Here is a 12786-nt window from a genome sequence, read left to right as displayed (position 1 = left end):
GCCCGCGCTCCCCTGCACCTGTCTCCGCGCCCTCGCCGAGCCCGCGGGCGGCGCCTCCAGCCGGGGCCGTGCCGAGCTGGCTTATGGCCGGCGGAGACGCTTGGTAATGGCGCGGCCCCTGCTCTCGGCTGCCCGCGGACACGCAGGCCAGCGCTCTCCCCGGGGGCTGGCGGGGGAGTACCTGCCGGGTGGTGTCCGCGGGGCCTCGCCACTGGCGTGACCGGCCAGGCGCCCCCACCATCTCGTGTGGGGCCCTGGCCGCCAGCCGCCTGGCTCTGCGCTCACGAGGGCCCTGCGGGGTCTGGGAGGCAGCGCCCCTCCCCCGGAGCTGGGAGCGCTCCCCGGGGTCCGCGCTCCCCCAGCTGCCCTGAGACTCCCTTTGTTTCTTGTCCCGCACTCTCTCCTTGTTCCCTGTGCTGCTCCGCGCGAGGGGCAGGGATCCTCTGCGCAGGGAGGCGAGGATGATGTCTCCCTTCCCCTCGCAGAGCTGCTGCTGGACTGGAAGCAGAACGCAGATGAGATCATCATCAAGCTGAGCCTGGGCACCAGCGCCCTGAAGGTGGAGGATGTGGAGACCGTGTTCACGGACACAGATTGCATCGTCAAGCTGCCAGGTGTGGACCACGGCTGGCCAGAGCGCGGGCCACGAGCACGTGCTGTGATGTAGTCTCCCACATGCTTCGCTGGCTGCGTCTGAGCGAGTGGCTCGGGGCGCGTGGTGCAGACAGGGGGGGTCGCAGGGTTGTGACAGGACTGCCCAGGGCCAAGGGAGGGTGAGAACAGGGCTCCTCAGTAGGTGCCAGCCATGGCACAGCCATCAAGTCCCCATTTCTGCAGATGGGCGGCAGTGGAGCTGCCAGTTCTATGAGGAGATTGAAAGTTCCTGTAGCCGTGTGCAGTACAAGAAGGGCAACTTTCTCCAGCTGGTGCTGCAGAAAAAGATCCCGCTGCACAACTGGGCCTCGCTGCTGGTAAGGCTGGGGGCATCTGGGGGGCTGGGCAGGGTGGGACTGGGCATCCCTGTTCCCACAGGAGCTAGCTGGGACGTGGGAGAAGCCCCCACCCCATCTCAGTGCTTCAGAGTGGCCAGTGACCTGCCTGGTGCCTTGGGAGCCTCTGGTGGGCAGGTGGTGCCCAGGGATGTAGGCATGGGTGGAACTGGCCAGCGCTGGGCCAGCCAGTGTCCCCACTGCACCTCTGCTTTCCACAGAAGAGGCGGAAGGACGGGCCCAAGGAGCCAGTGTGGGGCACAGCATGCTGGGAAAACAGCAAGGAAAAGGCTCCTGCTGAGGTGGCCCCCGCGGAGCCCCAGGTGGACGGCAGCCTGGAGCCACCCCGGGCTAAGCGGGACTCCTCCAACCCCAAGCGAGCTCCAGGCAGGACCGAGGCCCTGGTGGGCCGGACCCCCCTGAGCCCCGGGCTCCTGAGTGGTCCCAGCGCGAAGCGGGCCGTGTACCTCAAGGCGGCACCGTCCGAGGAGGAACCTAATGTCAGGGTCGTGGGGGGCCCAGAGTCCGGCAAGGGGCATGGTGGGAAAGCAGGGAGCCGGCGCAATGGCAGGGCTGGCCAAAGCGAAGCCCCTTCACCTGCCACAGACCCCAGCCTGCCCCTGGAGAAGGTAATGGGGAGGGGTCCTGAACAGCCCTTGGTAGGTGAGGTGAGCTGCTTCTTTCCACCTGTCCCATGGGTGCCCCTGACTTTCAGTGGTCCTGGGAGTCAGCTCATCTGGGGCAGGGGAGGGGAGAGCTGGCGGCTAGGCAGAGCTTGTTTGCAGAGGGTTTGTGGCCTGCGGTCTGGAGGGGACTGGGGAGAGGGGAGCCCATGAGCCAGCCATGCTTCACCACATGCCCCCATGCTGCCAGGTGGAGCTGCTGGAGAAGGAGCCCGTGCCCGTGGAGATGCAGCCGCTTGTGGACCTTTCAGAGACGTTCCCCCTTCCTGGCGCTGCCTGCCTAGAGAAGAGAGTCCTGCTCCCAGCTGAAGCTGCCGGGGGCTGGGAGTGCACACCAGCCCCAGGTGAGGGCCCAAAGGCAGCCCCAGTCATCGCTGTTCCCCTGAGCAGAGACAATGAAAAGAGAGACTGGTCCAAGGATGAGGCAGCTCTGGAAGCCACCGTGGATGGTAGGTGCAGGGAGTTTCATCAGAGCCCAGGCTTACCTGGGTGTTTGGATCTCGAGTGACCCCCATGAAAGGTCACCAAGCGCATGCTGCAGAGGTCCTTGCAGCCTGGTCTGGGAGCCCAGTGGCTCTGGTCTGTGGCTGAGCAGCCCGCTCTGGCTCCCTGGGTGGCCATCAACCACTCCTCATGGGGCTCCGGGGGGTGGGGCTGGGATACCCCTGCCGCTTCTGACCTACGTTTGCATTCCACAGAACCAGAGCCGATTGTGAGCCTGACGTTTGTGAAGAACGACTCGTATGAGAAAGGGAACGACCTGGTGGTGGTGCACGTCTACGTGAAGGAGATACACAAAGAGAGCTCCAAGGTGCTGTTCCGGGAGCAGGACTTCACGCTGGTGTTTCAGACCAGGTACCGCTGGCAGGCTCCAGGGCTGGGGCTGCTGTATGTGCCTGACTGGGGGCCACAGCCCTTACTCTGATCCCATTTGTTCTGCCTGTAGCGACACAAACTTCCTGCGCCTTCACCCTGGCTGCGGCTCCCACACAGTGTTTCGGTGGCAGGTGAAACTCAGGTACGGTGCCTGCCCACAGCGTCCCACACTCCCTAGGGCCACGCTCAGCTGGGGGTAGCCACCCACACTGTCTCTGGCCTCCTGAAGGCCTTGTCAGTGGTGTCTTGGAAGGGCAGCTAAGCGCAGCTCAGATGGTCCTAATGCCCAGCTCTGGGCCATGGGGCACTGGGTGAGGCAGGCACCCTGTGCCAGCAGGCTATGGCTCTAGCTGCAGAGTCCCAGCACTCTCAGTGGGAGGCAGGGTGTGGGAATGGGCAGGGGGATGTGGTGTTAAGGCAGAATGCTGTCTCCTATTTGCTGGGCTCCTCTCATGCTTTCAGCCAGGGACTGTGGTACGGGGGCTCTCCCAGCCAGGAGAGCTGTGTTTGAGACCCAGGCCTGGCTGGGGGGAGCTGGGGTCTCCAGACCCCAACCCCTGAGGTATCTCTGGTGTTGTGCAGGAACCTCATCGAGCCAGAGCAGTGCACCTACAACTTCACCATCTCCCGCATCAATATCTGCCTGAAGAAGCGCCAGAGCCAGCGCTGGGGTGGGCTGGAGGCTCCTGCCACACGAGGTCTGCACCCCGGCTTCCCTTAGCACTGCCTGCACATGGTGCAACCTCTGCAGGGCAGGGCTGGCGCTCTGCAGTTTCCAGCTGGGCACTGGGGTGCAGCTGCTGGGGTTGGGCAGGGGCTGCTGCAGCCCGTGTAGCACTACTAGGGGATGTAGAGCTGGAAGCAGGCTGCTGGGCTGCGGTGGGGGCTTGAGGGATCTGGTGAGCTTGAGATGGGGAGCTGCAGCTGCCTGGCTTAGCACATGGGGCATGCTGCAGTGCCTCAGCGTGATGGTGGCCCCAGGCCCCACACCAGCCTCCATACACACTGTGCTGCTAACCACAGGCCCACCCCTTCCCCCTGTTTAAGGTGCAGTGGGTGGTGCAAAGGTGGCCATGCCAACAGGCCCTACTCCCCTGGACAAGAGCCAGCCAGGCAGCAACCAGCTCCCACTGTCTGCCAAGGAAGAGGCCCGGGCAGCCGAGAAGGAGAAGCCGCGGGTGGAGGATAGTGGCCTGGACGGCGTCGCCACCCGCACCACTGCTGAACACGTGGCCGTGAAGCCAGAGCCACACGTCCCCTCGGTGAGCACTTGCAGGGTTGGCCCCTGCCAGTCTGTGGGCTATGGGGTGCTCTTGGGGCGGGCGGCACTGGCTGCAGGAGAGACAGTGGTGGCTCCAGGTCCCTGCACTGGGAACGAAACCCGTGACACCTGTCCATGTCTCCCTGCTGGGCCACAGCCCAAGCCGACGTGCATGGTGCCTCCAATGACACACAGCCCAGTGAGCAGCGAGAGCGTGGAGGAAGAGGAGGAGGAGGAGGAGAAGAAGGTGTGTCTGCCCGGCTTCACAGGGCTGGTCAACTTGGGCAACACCTGCTTTATGAACAGTGTCATCCAGTCCCTGTCCAACACGCGGGAGCTGCGGGATTACTTCCATGGTGAGTGGAGCTCGGGCTGCGGGTGGGGACACAGGTGGTGCATCCTTCCTCCCTCCCCTTGTCCTCACCCCCTTCTCGCTGACTTCTACGGCAGATTGCTCCTTCGAGTCTGAGATTAATTACAACAACCCGCTGGGTACGGGTGGGCGCCTGGCCATTGGCTTCGCCGTGCTGCTGCGGGCGCTCTGGAAGGGCACGCACCATGCCTTCCAGCCCTCGAAGCTGAAGGTGAGGCCTGTGCTGGTGGCAGCACCAATCATCTGCTGGACTGCAGTGGTGACCCCATCTCCTGCTGCCCCTAGTAGCCAGCACCCTCTGCCCTGGCACAGGCCTGAGTCCAGCGTGGTGAGGGCACCTGGTGTATCGGGGTGGGGTCCCTGCCTGTGACCATGATCGTGACCTTGTCTGCCCACAGGCAATCGTGGCCAGCAAGGCCAGCCAGTTCACGGGCTACGCCCAACATGATGCACAGGAGTTCATGGCTTTCCTGCTGGATGGGCTGCACGAGGACCTGAACCGCATCCAGAACAAGCCCTATACGGAGACGGTGGACTCAGATGGGCGGCCTGATGAGGTGAGCGCCCTGCCCCCAGCCCAGCCCTGCCCCAGGGAGCACCTGGTGCTGGACTGAACTCCCTTCTCTTCCCGTGCAGGTTGTGGCTGAGGAGGCATGGCAGCGGCACAAGATGCGCAATGACTCCTTCATCGTGGACTTGTTCCAGGGCCAGTACAAGTCCAAGCTGGTGTGCCCTGTGTGCTCCAAGGTAGGGCAGGAGTGGGCCAAGCCCATGCTTACAGGTACCCATCGCGCAAGGGCCCCAGCTGTGACCCTCTGTGTCCACCTTCCCTTCACCCACCACCTACCACGTGGAGGGAGCCAGGACTCCTTTTCTTGCCCCTGCCCAGCTGTCCTGCCTGCCCTGGGTAGAGCTGTGCCCTGGGCCCCAGAGTTGTGCTCTGCTTGTGCTCTGTTTCTGACCTGAGATCTTGGCATGTGAGGCCTGATTTTGTCTCTGCGTGCAGGTGTCTATTACTTTTGATCCTTTCCTGTACCTGCCGGTGCCATTGCCGCAGAAGCAGAAGGTGCTGACGGTCTACTTTTTCGCCAAGGAGCCGCACAAGAAGCCCATCAAGGTAGGAGGAGCCTCCCCAGTGCCAGAAGCTGTTGCCATTCCCATTCAGATAAGTGACTGGGCCAAGCTGGGCCTGTTGGCACCCTGACAGCCAGTGTCACGTGTGCAGATCTAGGCTGCCAGGAAAGGCTTGGCCCCATGGGACTGGCTAATGTGGCCTTTCTTGTGGCAGTTCCTTGTGAGCATCAGCAAAGAGAACTCCAGTGCCTTGGAGGTGCTGCAATCGGTGGCCCACAGCGTACACGTGAAGTCAGAGAACCTGCGCCTGGCAGAGGTGAGCAGCAGCCTTTGGGGCTCTGTGCCATGCACCAAGCCTGGTGCCAGGCACTGCAGGCACACCCCAGGCAGCCTCCTGTCAGCACAGCTGAGTAGTGCTTTGGGTGCAGCATGGCCTTAGTAGATCCTGTCGTGCAGGGAGACAAGCTGCAGCGATTACAGCAGGGTTGACCATGCTGGGCTGGGTGCCCTGCTTGCCTTCCATCTTGCCTCAGGGCCTCTTTGCCACCGTAGGGTTCTGGTGACAGGAGGGGCAGGCTGTGCTGTGTCATGGTGAGAATGGACCGTGCCTTGTGCATGGAGGGGGCGTGCTAGGCAAGGCTCACACCTGTTCCCCTGTAGGTGATCAAGAACCGCTTCCACCGCATGTTCCTGCCTTCCCATTCCCTGGACACCGTGTCCCCCACGGACCTGCTGCTCTGCTTTGAGGTGCTGTCCCCAGAGCTGGCCAAGGAACACGTGGTGGTGCTGCAGGTCCAGCAGGTATGGGGCACAAGGGGATCAGAGTCACAGGGGCAGGAGCTCCCTGAAAAAGCACTAATGCCTCCCCTTGCCTGGGAGATGGGCCATGCCAGTAACCAGGAGCCCCCCAGGCTGCCCAGCCAACCTCACAGAAGCTACTCTCCATCTGCTAGCCCTTTTCCCTTCCTGCATGTTGGGGCCTGCCCTGCCGTGCCTCCGGGGGGAGGGGGGCAGGGCTGTTGTGTAGGGCCTGGCCTGCCCCCCCCCCAATGCCTCCCGTTTCCCCCAGCGCCCCCAGGTGCCCAGCGTGCCCATCTCCAAGTGTGCGGCCTGCCAGAAGAAACAGCAGTCAGAGGAAGAGAAGCTGCGGCGCTGCACGAGATGCTACCGTGTGGGCTACTGCAATGTGTGAGTTGGGTACCTGTTCTGGCAGTGTGGGGGGTAGAGATATGAAAAGTTCAACAATTGATTGACCGGTAAGTGCAGCCATAACTGGGTAGCTTACAGTTATCCTTTAGCTGGGGCAGGCGCAGTCTAGCAGGAAAAGGGCAAAGGGGAAAGCCCCAGGGTGCCCCCGCAGGAATCAGGAGGCAGGTGGGGGCGGGGGAGGGGGGAGTGTAGTACTCCTAGACTAAGAGGAAAGTAGCAAGAAACCTATCGACTCACCAGTTAAGCAATTAGCTCAGGGGTGGGCAAAATGCGGCCATTCTATCCAGCCCACGGGGTCTGTGAAAAATTTAGAAAATACATATTTATCTGCCCTGGGCTGCCTATCATGCAGCCCTCAATGGCTTGCCAAAACTCAATAAGCAGCTCTCTGCCCAAAACAGTTGCCCACCCCTGAATTAGCTGGTGGTTCACAGGTGCATCAAAGATCTCCAGGAGAAGCTCCCAGTAGCAGCTGTGTGGAAGCTGCTGTATTATGGGTTAATCATTTAACTGATGTAATTCAAGGAGAATAAGTATATTTCTTAAAGGATATTTATATGCCTGGCTGGAGTTGGGGGCAGGGGAGCCTAGGCCCCAGGGGTGCAGTGCTGCCCACACTGACCTAAGGGCATGGGACAGGAGCTCCCACGTTGAAGCAGGGCCCAGCCTGCTGTGGGTAGAGCTGCTCAAACCAGGGGCAGACTCAGCCTCTCTTAGGGCTGGGCAGGGCAGGGGCTGTGGGCTGCAGGCCCACATGGGACTCAATGGCCATGTGTTGCAGGGTTTGTCAAAAGACGCACTGGCCGGACCACAAGACCTTGTGCCGCCCTGAGAACATCGGCTTCCCCTTCCTCGTCAGCGTGCCGCAGTCGCGCCTCACCTATGCCCGGCTGGCCCAGCTGCTAGAGGGCTACGCGAGGTATGGGCTGTGGCAGGCACAGGCCTCTGGGCCCAGCAGGGGTGCCCCTCCCCAGCCAGCCCAAGGCTCCAGGCCTGGTGCCGGGTAGAGGCAGCTACCCTGGCCCAGCCTACCCTGATGCCTCTCTTTGTCCCCCAGGTACTCGGTCAGCGTGTTCCAGCCGCCCTTCCAGCTGGGCAGGATGTCGCCAGAGCAGGGCCCGCAGCCTCTGCTCCCCGAGAAGCCGGAGACCCCAGCCAAGAGCAGCTGCACAGCGGCTGCCCCAGCCTCTGAGTCAGGAGATGGAGATCGGGTTTCCCACCTGCTGCCAGAGCCCCAGCCCTCACCCCCTGCACCGGAGCTGCACCCTGAGCTGGGGGACACCAGCACCGTTCGGAGCAAGCTCCTTGCAGCCCGGAGCTCCTTGCTCAGCTTGGACTCTGACTTCTCTGAGCACCCTCTGGAGGTGTTGGGCGAGGGCTGTGGGGAAAAGGAGCCCTTCTACGAGAGAGTCCTCAAGCCTGAAGGTGAGCGTCCAGCCTCTGTGGCTGCTGCTCCTGCCCCAGCTGTGAATCCCCTGGGCAGGGCCTGTGGAGGACCAGCCCTACCCTTTGCCAGGGTGCCTGGTCTCAACGTGGGGCTGAGCTGCAGAGCCTGCCTGTCCCATTCCCTGCTGGGGTGGGTGCCTTCGGCTTGACAGATCAGACCCAGCCCAGCACAGGGGCAGGGAGGTGACATGGCAGGTCAGGGCTGAAGCCCCTGTTGGCTTGCAAGTTTTTTGTGCATCGGAGCATGGCACGGAGCTGGCTGGGAGCATTGCTAACATGCTGCCCTTGCCACCTCCAGCTGCCATCCCCGGGTACCAACAGCCACCTGAGGTACTGAGCGCCCATGCCACACAGTTCTACATCAACAAAATTGATGCAGCCAACAAGGAGCACAAGCTGGAGGACAAAGGTGAGCTCAGCTGGCACCATGGGGTGGTGCAGCTGAGCACAGTGCTCTGTGGGGGCTTCTGGGAGTGTGGGGGGCAGGCTGGGCTGGAGCCCTGCTGGCCACGTAACAGGGAGGGGAAGTGCCCAGCCAGCAGCCTGGACCCCTGGGTTCTTCTGGCTCTGCTGTGCCCCAGGTGGGGCTGCAAGGAGACATTGACCCAGGAATGACCAGGCTGTCTGAGCAGCAGGTCCTGCACCACCTGGGGGGCAACCAGTGTCCTCACTGTGGCAGACCATGCCAGGAGGGGGCCAGTGTGTGTCCAGAGCCTTGTTGACCTGCTGGCTGGTGGGGAGGTGCTTCACAGGCAGCAGAGCTGGAGCCCTGGCTGGCCATGATGATCCTGTGGGGCCTGGGGTGATGGGAGATGGGGTAGGGCAGGCAGTGCGCTAAACTCCTCCACCCCACAGGTGACTGCCCACTGGAGCTGGCTGACGACTGCTCCCTGGCCTTGGTGTGGAAGAATAACGAGCGGCTCAAGGAATTTGTGCTGGTGCAGTCCAAGGAGCTGGAGTGTGTGGAAGACCCAGGCTCAGCCAGCGAGGCGGCCCGTGCTGGGCACTTCACCCTGGAGCAGTGCCTCAACCTCTTCACCAAGCCCGAAGTGCTGGCCCCCGAGGAGGCATGGTGAGCAGCGGGCAGGGCCCAGAGTGCTGATACTGGGGGCAGGCAAAGCCCCCCCCGCCAGTCTAGACCCCAGCCTGCCTCGTGATCAGCACCTTCTCTGTCTCCCCAGGTACTGCCCCAAGTGCAAGCAGCACCGCGAGGCCTCCAAGCAGCTGATGCTATGGCGCCTGCCCAACGTCCTCATCATCCAGCTCAAGCGCTTCTCCTTCCGCAGCTTTATCTGGCGGGACAAGATCAATGACATGGTCGACTTCCCAGTCCGGTGAGTGGCCCCAGGGGCTGGAGATGGGCCTCCCCAGGGTGCCAGGGCTCTCCCAGAGCCTGCTGACAGCCTGTTGCTCTTTGGTTGTGGCCTTGAGATGGGGGAGAGGGAGAGGTAGCAGCTGCACTGACAAACCTGCGCATACCCAGGAGCCTGGACCTGAGCAAGTTCTGCATCGGGCAGAAAGAAGAGCAGCAGCTGCCCACATACGACCTGTATGCGGTGATCAACCACTACGGGGGCATGATCGGCGGGCACTACACTGCCTACGCCCGCCTGCCCAGCGACAAGAACAGCCAGCGCAGCGACGTGGGTGAGGGCCCCAGCCTGGCCAGCCCACTGCTGTGTCCCTTCCCCTCCAAGCTGGCTGGCTGGCTGGCTTTGCCACGGGCAGTGACTGATTCTTCTCTCCTCCCCACAGGCTGGCGGCTCTTTGACGACAGCACGGTCACCATGGTGGATGAGAGCCAGGTGGTGACGCGCTATGCCTACGTCCTCTTCTACCGCCGGCGGAACTCTCCTGTGGAGAGACCCCTGCAGGGCCGGCCCCCGGAGCGCCACGCCGAGCGGGCCAGCTCTGCCGAGGCAGCTGCCAGCCAGGTGAGAGTTGCGGGGAGCTGGGCCTGGAAGGGGATGGGAGCAGCCCGCACTGGCACTTGACATGTGCCCAGCTGCTGGGAGGAGCAGCTGGCGCCCTGCACGCCCTGCATGGGTGCTGTTCACAGGAGGACGCACTTGGTCTGCTGCCCATAGAGAGAGCCAGTAGGGCAGACCGCATTGTAGCTAGCGTGTGCTGTAGTGTGGGGACCAGCTGTGGGCATAGACCCACTGCGGCAGCCGGGGTGACTGCCAGCTGCACAGGTGGGCATCCCAGCAGGGCCCCCACCACCTCAACCTGGGAGCAGCACAGAGAAGCCTGGTGTCAAGGACCCAGAACCCTGGGGGAGGCCAGGCCCTGGGTTTGGTGGCTGCGCTACTCTGGAAGTGCTGCTGGGGATCCCCAGATCCCCTCAGGCAGGATCCGGGGTCTTCTGTACTGCAGCAGAGCCTGCGTTCAGGGGAGCTTGGCATGGGGCTCCATGGCCAGTTGCGTGGCAGAGTAAGTCTCATCTCCAGCCATGCTGAGGCAGCCTGTGGCGGGCTGCCAGCAGGACTTGCCATGGGGTTAGCGCCGCGCCGAAACCTGGGGGTGAGGGACCCGCCGCCGCCTCCCGCCATGCCTGAGCCGCTACTCCCACCCCTGCAGTGGTCACTGGAGCTGTGACCTCTGGGAGCACGGCCCCCGCCCACCGGGCTGCCGGTCCTGTTCTCATTACTTGCTGATCTCCTCCATCCATCCGTCTGTCTTAGCTGCTCTTGCCCAGCGCCCCTCGTGCCCGCCCGCCTGCCTGCCTGGGACTGGCGCTCCCAGCTGGAGCAGAGCAGCAGGCATGGAGGGAGCATGCAGGAGTCTGGGGCACCTCCAGCCACCCTGCCCCTGACCCAGGCCCCACTTGGGGCTCCTGGAAGAGTCCTCAGCAGTCTGAGGAGCAATGCCCCTGCCTCCCCCTGGTCAGGAACACACAGAGCCGAGGGCCAGCTGGTGCCCTGGCCCAGGAGAGTGGCACGCTGGGCCGGCACAGGCCAACATTGGGGTCATGCGTGGCTCTGGTTCCTGGGTCCCTCAGGCTCCCTGCTGTGCCCAGAGTCACGTGTGCCCATAGGCGTGCACTGCTCTGATTGGCTGTTCTCTCGCTGATCTGCCTGCATTTGGAAAGCTGAGCTGCGATTGGCCGCACTGAATAATCCTCCTGTGCACTTGCAAAGCCTGGGCTGTGATTGGCTGTCGTCCACATCCCCCCAACCTGCAGAAGCTGAGCTGTGACTGGCTGTCCTATGAGTGAGCTTCGTGTTCCTGCCTGCAAAGCCTGGGCTGCGATTGGCTGGTGTCTGGAAGGTCCTGCATATGGAGCAGCTGGGCTGTGATTGGCTGGTGCCTGTGCCATGTAATCCTCTGGGAGCCGAGTCTCGAGGGCTGGGTGAAGCTGCGCTGCTGGACTGGGACCCTGCCTGCCAGGCACCCTCCTCTACCACCCACACGGACCCCACCCGCTGCCCGGGAGCCCCTTGTGCCACCCGCCCATCTCCTGCCTGCCACGGGGTCGCCACACGGACCACAGGCTGCCAGGAGCCGTGGGGCGAGCACAGCTGCGGGGCGCTGGGGCCGGCGGGCGCGGGTCGGGGATGGCGAGGGGTCCTGCCCGTTTGCTCTCCAAGCGCTGACGCAGGTTTCCACATCGCAGGCTTCTCTGATCTGGCAGGAACTGGAGGCTGAAGAGCAAGAGGAGCTGCCTGCAGCGCCTTGGCAGGCCCGTGCCCCACAGGCCAGGGCACAGGTGGCCACCCTCCCGGAGCATGCCGACGAGGGCTGTGTGCGGTACTTTGTCCTGGGCACTGTGGCCGCCATTGTGGCCTTCTTCTTGAACATCTTCTACCCGCTCCTCTACCAGCCACGCTGGAGGTAGGCACCGGGCCTGCCCTGCGCAAGCCTGCTCCTGGTGAGGGCTGCTCCACACCTGGACAAGGACTCGCCTCACCAGGTAGGTGCTGGCCAGGGCACAGGACTGGAGCCTCCAGGACAAACTTGACCTGCTGCCAGAACCAAGAGCCCTGCTCCCCGGGGGAGAGGCCACCAGGCTGCCAGCTCCCCAGCCTTCACAGCAGGGCCCTGCCACAGGGGTGGACGCAGCCAGGATCCAGCAAAGGCCCCATCTGGCCACAAGATGCTCAGCGCCTACTTGCTTGTTGCAGCCCCAACTGGAATGGAGTTGGTCTGGATGCCGGGTGGGGGTAGGACAGGTGCGGGATGCAGGGACTGAGGAGGCTTTCCTAGCGCTGCAGACTTGCTCCCTTCCGCGCGCCAACGCCCGTGGCTGCTGCTTGTACCTGGCTGGACTCTGACCTGCTGCAAGGTGGGGCCGGCAGCAGGCCGCTCCCTGGGCCACATTACCCAGTGCTCACATTGGCACAGTGTGCATGCCACGAAGCAGCGTCTGGCTCGGGAGCCTGTGCAGCTGTCTGGACATCATGTGCCAGCCTGTGGCCTCTACAAGCGGACGGCTGCCCATGCACCAGGGCCCTGGTGGCCGGACCAAGTGGGAGGACGTCAGGGAAGCACTTTGAACTTGGACCCAGCCTGGTCCCAGTGCTGCCCCGCTGTTGTGGGCAGCAGCTGCTGGCTACTGGGGCAGGGAGGGCACCCAGGCAGAAGAAAGCCGCTCCCTCCCTTGCGTCGAATGCACTAATAAAGCCTGGCTGTTCCCCGACCTGCGGTGTGGTCTCCTCTGTGCCTGCCTCGCTCGCCGGGGGGGCTCGGCTGCCCCGCGGGGGAGGGTCGGACCCCAAGCCCCGGGGGGGCAGGTCAGGACCAAGGCCGTCCAGCGGGGCCCGGGCAGCACCGGCCTCGCGCCTCTAACGTGTGTTGTGTTCTGGTTGCAGGGGCTGACGGCGGCGCCCTTCGCACCGGGCGCGGCCCCCGAGGCGGCCCCGGACGCGGGCCCGG

At 63.5% G+C, this 12786-nt stretch overlaps 1 protein-coding gene across 1 annotated transcript in view; it reads left to right on the top strand.

Annotated features, from left to right (window-relative positions):
• LOC109311384 overlaps positions 1-12545 on the top strand; it is a 31532-nt gene extending 18987 nt beyond the window's left edge. The window contains exons 45-68 of the mRNA XM_019537001.1: positions 431-614; positions 838-971; positions 1211-1618; positions 1863-2121; positions 2371-2527; positions 2619-2690; positions 3131-3246; positions 3596-3810; positions 3967-4165; positions 4260-4393; positions 4581-4739; positions 4819-4929; positions 5189-5299; positions 5471-5572; positions 5917-6057; positions 6326-6444; positions 7247-7384; positions 7523-7890; positions 8210-8320; positions 8767-8983; positions 9093-9245; positions 9395-9558; positions 9667-9845; positions 11528-12545. Coding sequence (XP_019392546.1) covers positions 431-614; positions 838-971; positions 1211-1618; positions 1863-2121; positions 2371-2527; positions 2619-2690; positions 3131-3246; positions 3596-3810; positions 3967-4165; positions 4260-4393; positions 4581-4739; positions 4819-4929; positions 5189-5299; positions 5471-5572; positions 5917-6057; positions 6326-6444; positions 7247-7384; positions 7523-7890; positions 8210-8320; positions 8767-8983; positions 9093-9245; positions 9395-9558; positions 9667-9845; positions 11528-11749 — 4173 coding nt within the window. The 3' untranslated portion in view covers positions 11750-12545. The remainder of the gene's footprint in view (positions 1-430; positions 615-837; positions 972-1210; positions 1619-1862; positions 2122-2370; positions 2528-2618; positions 2691-3130; positions 3247-3595; positions 3811-3966; positions 4166-4259; positions 4394-4580; positions 4740-4818; positions 4930-5188; positions 5300-5470; positions 5573-5916; positions 6058-6325; positions 6445-7246; positions 7385-7522; positions 7891-8209; positions 8321-8766; positions 8984-9092; positions 9246-9394; positions 9559-9666; positions 9846-11527) is intronic.
• The last annotated feature ends 241 nt before the right edge of the window (positions 12546-12786 follow it).

The sequence above is a fragment of the Crocodylus porosus genome, unplaced genomic scaffold (assembly GCF_001723895.1).
Source record: "Crocodylus porosus isolate Cpor-Errol unplaced genomic scaffold, CroPor_comp1, whole genome shotgun sequence".
Taxonomy (NCBI): Eukaryota; Metazoa; Chordata; order Crocodylia; family Crocodylidae; genus Crocodylus; species Crocodylus porosus.
This window is presented reverse-complemented; position numbering and strand designations above follow the sequence as displayed.